Genomic DNA, 9,691 nt, shown 5'->3' on the forward strand with positions numbered 1-9,691 from the left:
CCTGCGGGCCCCCTAAAAAAGCAACAGCGCGACCACCAAGTCGCCAGTCCACTTCTCGTGCTAACCTGTAATTGAAGTGGATCCCGTCTCGTTTAAAACCACCACAACTTCTCACTTCCCTGTTTACTTCGATTGCGCTTACTACGACGCGCTTACTACGAAATTGCGCTTACTACGACGCCTCTACCGGGAAATGTTGGAACTAACGAAATCATCCCGAAGTGATTCTACTACGCTGGTTTTGTTAGCAGCGGCGCGCGGTCGATTTTTTCGCCCTCTGTGGCCATTTGTTGAACTTGAGAGTGTGCTACCCCTGGACGAATACGCAGGCCACGGCGTCGCTCGGCGCCAGCATCGCGCCTTCTCAAAAATCCCTAAACGATGCTGTCCCTAGGCACCTAGGATCAGGTCACGGGAGGGATTTTTGTATGACAAATAGACGCACGCCTACTACAGTGTACTCTGTAGCTCTACGCGCCCCACCCTGGAAACGGTGCGCGTTAGCGCGCGCCTGCTACGGCTTCCGGAAAAATGACGTGTTTCCTACTCTTTCCACTGATGCAAGCATTGAGAAAGAAAAAAAAAGTTAAGAGTGGACATTCCCATACACCCCAGCGGCCTAATCGACCCTGGCGCGCCTGGCGGTTGGTGAGAGCAACTGGCCTGCACTTCCTGTTTCGGTTTCGCTGGCGCGAAATTTGGATTACCCCGCGTAACCGAGGCTAGGCTGTCGCGGAAGCTTGCCATTTCAGTCCACTTTTCATCATCCAAATGGCAACGCTTCTATTTGTCGTTTTGGTTTAGCGATTCCCTATTTTGCGAGTTCAATATTTGGTGTGAATTGCGGTTGTGAGGCAATTTTTATTTCGATTAAGTTATAACAGATGGAGATAGAGGTAATCATAATGCACTACGGCTTTATCCATCGCGATTGTCTTCTGTGTTTTGGTGCAAGCGGTCATATGTATCGAAGAGACAGAGTTTCCGCAATGTCTTTATTCCAAGGCAAGATAGGCTTCTTCTGGGTTCTGCCATTGTTAAAGCACCATGACACACAGCAGTAGCTGCCGTAGCTTGGACCGCCGGACGGCCTGGCATCAGCACGGTCTGAAAATGTCAGTAAGTGCACGCTTCGTTAATTACCAAAAACATATCTAAGCGTCACAACTGAACCAGGAAACCGCTTTGAATGAATAGCGAACCGATGCACAATATAAAACCACCGACACATTCTGACCTCTGACCCATAAAACTCGCACTTACAAGGATAAATGTTTAGACCCCGTATAGGGGTGTTCAAAAGTTCCCAGGCCGCCATCCTATGTAATCCTATGGCATCGCGGGCTGTGAACTTTTGGACACCCCTGTACGTACTCAGATAAGGAGTACATTGGTAGATAAAACAGCAGTTCACATAAGCGTGGTAAAAATAAATTCGAAACGCCCAAATACGAGGCCTTTGTTCAAATGCGCGCCACGCCGCGCCTACGCGACAATACGTTGTGCAACACGGAGGAAGGAAACTCAGGAGAGGCCCTGACGTCACTCTTTGTGAAGCGAAAGTGAAGCCGGAAGTTGGCGTTGCTCCTGGTGTTGCTCCGCCTATCGAGCCAGCTCTCCTCTCTTGTTTACATTTCTCGCGAAACCACGCTGCGCTGCGCGCAACCGTGCTACTCGGACCCGCGCGCTCCGCAGCAATACTAAACAATCGTTAGCACGTTAGCATGATTCCGCCAAAGAGGGCAAAATTTCCCGCGGATATTCCTTCGTCCGTTGCCATTGCCGTGGCGCGGTACATTGCGTACAGCGTTGCATGCGCGTTCATTTCACGAACTTTAGTTCCTCGTGTCCCACCTGGCCACAGCAACATCCGGTAGAGCACGGTCCAGATAACGCAGCGCAACAAAACACGGAGACCAACGCAAACCTGCCCGCACGGCGCCTTTGCCACGGTACGAAACCTACGGAGCAACACGTGTGAGCGCACAGAACAATAACAAAGCCGCCATTGTGGCCCGAAAGGCGGCGCCACGGCAGCAATGAAATAAAAAAACAGCAAAACAAAGGAGAACCTACCACGTCATTTCCTCCACACTTTTCTTCCGCCATGTTGTGCAATGTATTCCGCCACTAAAAAATGGTAAGGAACCGAAAGTAACTAGAATGCGCAGTACTTCCCAACACGGCCGCCGCAATAAGTACATGCAGTAGTCATTGGGGACTTTTCCCCACCGTTACTTTTCTGTTTAAACAAACCGCACGGACGTATAGACCACCGTCCGTGCGTGCGCCGTAGGTACACACCTCGCTGCAATACAAAACGCAATAAGCTACGCTCGCTGTTTATGTGACATGCCATTGTTTGCAAGCAATATTATTAAAATATTCAGGAGCCCTTACTCTATAGGGGAAACGAGCAATCAAAGCTTGACTACAGCGTGCCTAACGTCCTGATTTTCTTTATTTAGGTAGCGCCCGTCCCCGGAACGCCGTTTACGGTCTGAATCGGCGTGGCGTCTTTAATGTTCTTTCCAGCGTTCGTGAGACTCTAGAACGGGCCAACGAAAGGACCGTCAACCGTCACGCGATCATGTAAACGCGGGTTACGAATTCAATTTTCTCGAAACCGGAATTTTCCTGAAATGTGCAATTCCTGATATTGACTTTAAGCGTTGTCCAGCAAATCGTTTTTAGTCCGCTAACACGAACTATTTCAATGGAGCGGCGATACCGTGGTTATCGCAAACAGTCCTGGGCAAGGACGGTTTACCCTCGCAAACCGAGACGCAGCGTCTCGATGGCGTCTGACAAGTTGCGAGTCGCAGTGCAGTGCACAGCCGTGAACCGGTCCAAGTTAATGGCAGCTGCGCGTTGTTTGACGATTTTCACGGAACGCAACCAACAATGATTATTCCGTTCTCTGTGGGGGCAGCAAGAAAGCACATGGTACAGCCCTCTCGCTACGTGTTTCTTGAGGGGCATGCTTTTCGCATTGTTCGCGTCTAGCCGCCTCATATAGAGCCGCAAACTGCTTTCTTTAGCGAACCACGTCGCCCTCACAAGTCAGTTACTCGTTACTCGTTACTCGAGAATCGTTGATTTCTTCTCGAAGGACGAATGGTGATTGGTGTTGATGGCAGTACGAATGACGAACAAAAAGCACGGAAGGTGTCTTGGATAAATTCTGTTTTTATGCATAAGAGACACGCCAAATATGGGCGTATAATTATTATTTTGTAAAAGGATTGAGCAGAATTCATTACAACATTTTCTTTTGGCAAAGACTGGTGCAACGCGGTGCTCCCCAGACGACTCCACACAGAATCGACTCCTGCAACGCACGGAAGTGACGTCACTAAATGTCAACGTCACATGCACGCGTATTTCCGTTTTTACGAGGGCGCGTGGTTTGATTGCTTGTTCGCACGTGACATTCAGTACGCATCCCGTCAGCCGCGCTTGCGGGTCGTGCTTTTCTGCTGCCGCTGGTGCTGGACCCAAGGCCTGGTTCTGCTACATCCTCGCAAGCCTTTGACATCATCCTTTTATATACGCGAAAGCTGCTTTGCAGGGTTATTTTATATTTGCTAGCGTTATTTATATCTATTCTAATAAGTATTTTAATGGTATTTTGATTGTTTGTCGCGTATTTGCCGATCTTGCTGTCCTTGTTCGCGACCGCTTGCTTTGTTCAACCCTAGCGCGGATTTCTAGGATTCAACGTATATATAGTGCTGACTAGAAGGTAGCCTCCTTTCGTTTGTGAAAAAGCTCAGATTTATTTTCTCGCAGTCTTTTTTTTTCTAGGTGTCGTTTTGGATTGCACTGCTTGCAACATGACACGTGTTTTGGTTGCCGGTGACTCGATGGTGAAATACTCAGACCAGTATTTCCCATCGCGTCGTAGTTTGTCAGTCAGTCTTGCCGCGCATAGAGGAGTAAGGATTGAGCATTTGCTGTCAATGATTGCTGACAAGCTAGCTGGTTTTGATGTTTTCATTGTGCACGTTGGCACTAACAACACTGTTGACAGTGTCAGCGTGTGCATGGACAAGTATCGCCAGCTCGCTCAGGGGATCATTGAGAGAAATCCCATGGTGCATGTAGCTTTTTCTGCCATTCTTCCTCGGGGGCAGAATCAGTACAGCTCATGGGAAGCTCAGTCCTCATGGTTGCATAACCTGAATGATAACTACAAAAAGATTAACACTGCCCTGATGCAGTACTGCCACGAGTGCGGCTACACATTCCTGGGTGGTCTCGTGGACAACTGGCCCAGTTGCCTGAGCAGAGATGGTGTCCACCCGAGCCGCTTTGGTAACAAGGTGCTGGCAGACTTCCTGTACCAGGGGGCCTGCACCCTGTCCATCCATCTGGAGAGAAGCCGCATCCAGCAGTCCTACAAGGAGACCCAGGCACCTTCTTCATGGACCAGTTGGACTCGGCAGGACAGCATCCCTGCCATCTCCGAGGCTGACTTTCCCCCGCTTGGTTTGCATATTTTAATTTCTTCGCAAGCAGCAAGTGGACCTTCCACAGCACCAGCTCCTGTCTGGAAAGCCAGCACTGCTCCCTTGCAGAGGCACGGCACCAACCAGCCTACCAGAACCCTTCAAGGTGCTGGATTTTCACTTGTTGGCGGTGTCCGTGTCCGTTGCAAGGGAAGCAAGGCTTGGTTCACCTGGGACAGCCTGCCTTCCCCCACTTTCCATGGCACAAGTGTACCAAGTAGGGGAAAAGCCGAGGGGAGGTCTGCTGAGCCAATGATCCCTGGTCGAGGTGCAAGCACCACTTGTGTCTGGAAAACTAGGAGAGCCACACAAAAGCATGAGAGTGCTCCTGTTGTGTGCTCACCTGTGGGGGAAGGAGAGGCCAGTGCTCAAGAAGCAGCTGTGCTAGAGGCTGTCTCCCACTGTGGCGACAGGGAGTGGAAACTGGTAGTATCGAGGAGGAGGCGGAAGGCTGCAGCACTGCACAAGCAAGAATGGAGCTGTGACCTGGCTGCAGACAGGAAAGGCAAAGTTCTTGCTGTGACAGCTGCCAAGTTCTTGAAGTTCGCTTCACCTTTGAGAGCAGTTGTAAGCCAGAAACAGACATGCATTGACAGTATAAAGTCTGAGGCTGCTCGTTCTGCTGTCTCTGGTAGCAAGCTTGAAGGACAAGCCAGTGCCCCTCATGACGCCATTTGTGATAGTTTTGGCAAGGTGCAGCATGTGGCTAGCAGGCAGAATAAAGACTGCTTGGTAGTTGCTATGGCTGAGTGCAAACCTGTCATAAATGGTGTTCCAAATGAGGTCATTGTCTGCAAGTGCTGTAGGTCAGAAACAATGCAAGATGGAGGGCAGATGACGAGCAATCCTGGCACAGAGGCTGGTGACCTTGACAAAGCTGCGTGCATTGCTCCCACGCGACGTAGGTGTTGTGAGGTTGCTTTGACATCTAGCTGCAGGCCTGCCAGCTCTGATGCCCAGGCTGTTTGTGAAGGAGCTGGTGCTAACACAACCAGAGTTCCTAACACTGTCACTTTATTGCATGGTGGAGGCAGCAAAGTTTATTTAAATGCAACATTTGATAATTTTATTTCTTTTAGGCAAAGCTTTGATGAATGGTGCAGGGAGGGCAAGCACATAGTCACAATAAATAGGTCTCATAGAAGTCCATTTACAACAGAATCTAAAGAGTTTGAGTATATCAGGATTTCATATAGCTGTGTTCATGGTCGTGCTATAAAACCAAGAGGCACAGGAAAGCGACCCAAGCAAGCATACAATGGTACTGGTTGTGAAATGGCAGTTTCAGTAAGCCTGTGCAAATCACCTACTCTTCACTACAAAATAACCAAGCTGCAAGCTAAGCATAATCAAGCCACGAAGTATTATGACTTGTATCCTCAAAGCAGGCTTTTAAACGATGCAGAGAAGGTAGAATTCTTTGATTTTGCCAAATGTAATATTGGCCCAAAGTATTTTAAAAATTTGGTCGAGCAGAAAACGGGCAAGAAATTAACTACAAAAGATGTTAACAATTACAAGCAAGGGTTTTCTATTCCTATTCGCAACGAGCAGGCTCACGGAGAAATGGTTTTAGAAAAAATAGACACCTTGTTAGCAAATAATCCAAACTGGGTCATTCACTATGAAAAGAATCAAAGTAATAACCTGCAATTTGTGCTATTTCAGACAACGCACATGCGTGAGATTTTGGAAAAGTACCCAGAGATTTTATTCATTGATGGAACATATAAAGTAAACATTGAAGGCTATATCTTGTACTCTATATTGGTTGAAGATGGTGGAGGTCGTGGGAGACCTGTGTGTTATGCCTTTTTGCAAAATGAAACGACTGAAATTGTGCAGGCTATGTTTGCCAAGTTTGCAGAGTTTAACCCGTTCATTGTATCTGCTTGCAGAGTAGTCATGATAGATAAAGACATGAACGAGCTACGCATTTTGACCAAGATTCTTCCTAATTCTGAAATTTTGTTGTGTACATGCCATGTGCTGCAATGCTTTCAGCAAAAAGTCAATGAGAAAGCTAGACTGCAGCGTGATCAGTTACTCCCTCTGTTAAAAAAAATTGTTTATTCCTTCACTGTGCAGGACTACTTAGACAGGCTTGCTGAGCTCGAAGCTATGGCGTCTAAAGATTTTATTTCTTATTACATGCAGAACTGGCACTCCTGTAAAGAAATGTGGGTACATGGATATCGGCAGAAACTTCCTACATTTGGTAATAACACGAACAATCGCATAGAGTGTCACAATCAAAAGATTAAAAGTTATCTCACTTCAAGCATGCATTTGGTTCAAGCCATAGAAGCATTAGTAAGTTATATTGAGAAGGATTTCTTATCTCTAAAATTTTCCAAGTTTAAGGAAATGAAGCTGAACCTAAATGTAAATGATGTCAGTGAGCCATTTCAACTAGACTTGGCCCGTAATTGCACTTCTGAGGCCACAAGTAAAGTACTTGAGCAGTATGAACGGTTTAAAGAAGTAGGTTATCTGGTTACTTCCACTGCTAATTCTTATGTAGTGGCTTCAGCAAGTTCTGAGCACAGTGTTTCATTATGCCTGACGCGTTGCATGTGTGCTTTTTATAATCAGTACAGTTTGCCTTGTGCACACATTATAGCAGCTCGCCATTTTGCCCAGCAAGACCTTTTTGACAAAGCATGCATACCGGACAGGTGGTGTAAGGATCATTTCCTGAGTGACAGCTGCATGGTCTCAAGTGCCACACCAGTGGTAACAAGCAGCATTCAGCTGCTGCCATCTGTGAAGCTCGACACTGCTCAAGAAAAGTATTCTTACACCTACAAGAGGCTTTGTGAAATGTTCAAGACTGTGGCTAATGTATTATCTAATTGTGGTGAGAAGGAGCTAATGGAAAAACTTGCATCATGCGAGGCATTCTTCAGAAACTTAGCCACCTTTCCTAGTAATCAAATTACAGTTAGCTTACGAGGTACACCAGCTCCATTACCCCAATTGACTGCTACGAGCAGTTGCAGGCATTCGAATGGTACAAAACTTGTTGTACCTTTGGTAAAAGCAAGAAGAGGACGGCCAAAGAAAGTCAAAGCTGTTAAGCGCAAGTTTTTGCCATCGCAAAAGCAAATGGTAAGCCTTGCAATGGTGACAGCAGACATGTTAAATGTCTGCAAACGCTACTCTCTTTCAGATGCCGATTTAAATGCTTTAGTACAGGGCACCTCAATATCAGACAGCGTGATTAACGTAGCACAATGCTTGATTCATGAAAAGTTTCCTCACTGGGATGGCTTTCAAGATGTGCTACTTGGCCATCGTTTACTATTTACTAAAGTAGAAAGCCCTTTTATTCAAATCTTGCATGTCCGAAATCCCGATCACTGGCTTACGGTAACCAATGTTGACGCTGATGAAAACACAGTCTTTGTATATGACTCAATTGACCAAGGTACTCCATCTGATGCCATCAGGCAAATCTGTCACATGGTAAAATTGCAGTCACCAACGCTGACCATTTGCACTAAAGGGGCACAAAACCAGTGCAACACGCTTGACTGTGGCTTGTTTGCAATTGCAAATATGTATTATTTAGCATCAGATAGGAGACCAGAAAATTTAAACCTTAGTCAGAGTATGCTGCGCAGACATTTGCTGAAATGCATACAAAAAGGCAACATGGAAGATTTTCCACTCACAAGCTCCCCCACTATTCGTGTGCGGCCAAAAGATTGTATTTATAAGTTACCCGCCGTGGTTGCTCAGTGGCTATGGTGTTAGGCTGCTGAGCACGAGGTCGCGGGATCGAATCCCGGCCACGGCGGCCGCATTTCGATGGGGGCGAAATGCGAAAACACCCGTGTACTTAGATTTAGGTGCACGTTAAAGAACCCCAGGTGGTCGAAATTTCCGGAGTCCTCCACTACGGCGTGCCTCATAATCAGAAAGTGGTTTTGGCACGTAAAACCCCATAACTTAATTACTGTATTTATAAGTTGCATTGTGTATGCAGGCAACCGCTGTATGGCAGAAAAGTACTGGACATTTCTTGTGCATATTGTTCAAAAACCTTTCACAGGGAATGCCTTCGCCTTTTACCGATAATATGGATAAAAAAGTAATTGTGTGCTCTAACTCATGTTTGGCTAGTGCCAAGGAAAAAATCCATACTTGTACGTAGCATTTTTCTGTTTGTACAGCTTTAGCCAAACCTGACTATAACAAACCAGCATAAAGTGAATTATCCTGTATATTGCACACACAAAACTTCCTGAGTGATACTCATGCAAAACACTCACTTGTATCAGAGGCCTTTTTTTTCGTACTTTTTTAAGAAATTGTGCCTAAATGTTAGAATACTCGGAAACATACCAGCAGTATACTTCAAGCAAGCTCCTATCGAGTCTCTATTTTGAGTGACTGGCAAGCTGTTTAAGGCTAAAAATTGCTGTCTACTATGCATGGTTTTGTTTACAAAAATGCAGGTAACTCTGACTTAATTTTTCCACTGAGGACAACAAATTCATGTAGGACAAACACAATACAAAAGTTTGTTTCCTTTCGTTATAGGCGCGTTTGGATTTAAAGAATTACCTGATATAATGAACCTATTTTTAGTGCATAGGCCAGTTTGTTATAATCAGGTTTCAGTGTATCTACAAGCTACCAGTAAACACTGACACAAACCGGTGACGTGAAACTTTTATTGTTCCAGAGCCCCGTTAGCAATATGCCTGTATACTTCAATGCTGTTAAGAGGTTTATTTGTTCATTATCAATGCATTAACTTAGATCCATTAGCAGCTGTGCAACTGCTTTATGGTTACCTGCGGCATCGGGATTGCTAAGGCCCAACCACAAGGAACAAGTTTCCAACATATTTTTGGCCGGCTATTTGATTTGACGTGGGCACAATTCAGCATCTAGAGCATCAACCCCAGCATCTCATCGCTCTTGACGATGGCAGCTGGCGTCAACAATCCATCAGGATTGTGTTTCTTGTGGTTGAAGCTTTAATGTGGGCAGGTTCACTTTGTATTAATCAATTTCAAAACCTGATCAATCTGCTTCTAAGTAGTAGCAAGTATTTTGGATATTCAACTGTGTTACAAAATTTGCTTGCCATCGGTCTGGTACTGCTTTAGCAACCGAAATCTGTACTGACATTGCCCCATTACCTTCCCGTTGCCGCAAGTCTCTCG

General features: G+C 46.0%; 1 protein-coding gene across 2 annotated transcripts; it reads left to right on the top strand.

Annotated features, from left to right (window-relative positions):
• Positions 1-3,897: 3,897 nt before the first annotated feature.
• On the top strand, positions 3,898-8,230 carry LOC129380379 (uncharacterized). 2 transcript variants are annotated; one of them, XM_055061183.2, is made up of 2 exons: positions 3,898-4,491; positions 4,581-8,230. In XM_055061183.2, exons 1-2 carry the CDS (start codon positions 3,963-3,965, stop codon positions 4,730-4,732), a joined length of 681 nt encoding a protein of 226 aa, XP_054917158.2. In that variant the 5' UTR covers positions 3,898-3,962; the 3' UTR covers positions 4,733-8,230. The 2 variants fall into 2 exon arrangements, with proteins under 2 accessions (XP_054917158.2, XP_054917159.2); XM_055061184.2 differs by having other exon boundaries at positions 3,899-4,491; positions 7,190-8,230.
• The last annotated feature ends 1,461 nt before the right edge of the window (positions 8,231-9,691 follow it).

Source organism: Dermacentor andersoni, chromosome 1 (genome assembly GCF_023375885.2).
Source record: "Dermacentor andersoni chromosome 1, qqDerAnde1_hic_scaffold, whole genome shotgun sequence".
NCBI classification, from domain to species: Eukaryota; Metazoa; Arthropoda; class Arachnida; order Ixodida; family Ixodidae; genus Dermacentor; species Dermacentor andersoni.

Excerpts from the sequence above, each read along its gene's own strand:
- LOC129380379 (XM_055061183.2), top strand. The coding sequence starts at position 3,963 with ATGATTGCTGACAAGCTAGCTGGTTTTGATGTTTTCATTGTGCACGTT. Across the intron at positions 4,492-4,580 it reads GGCTGACTTTCCCCCGCTTG|AGGCACGGCACCAACCAGCC; the intron begins GTTTGCATATTT and ends GCTCCCTTGCAG.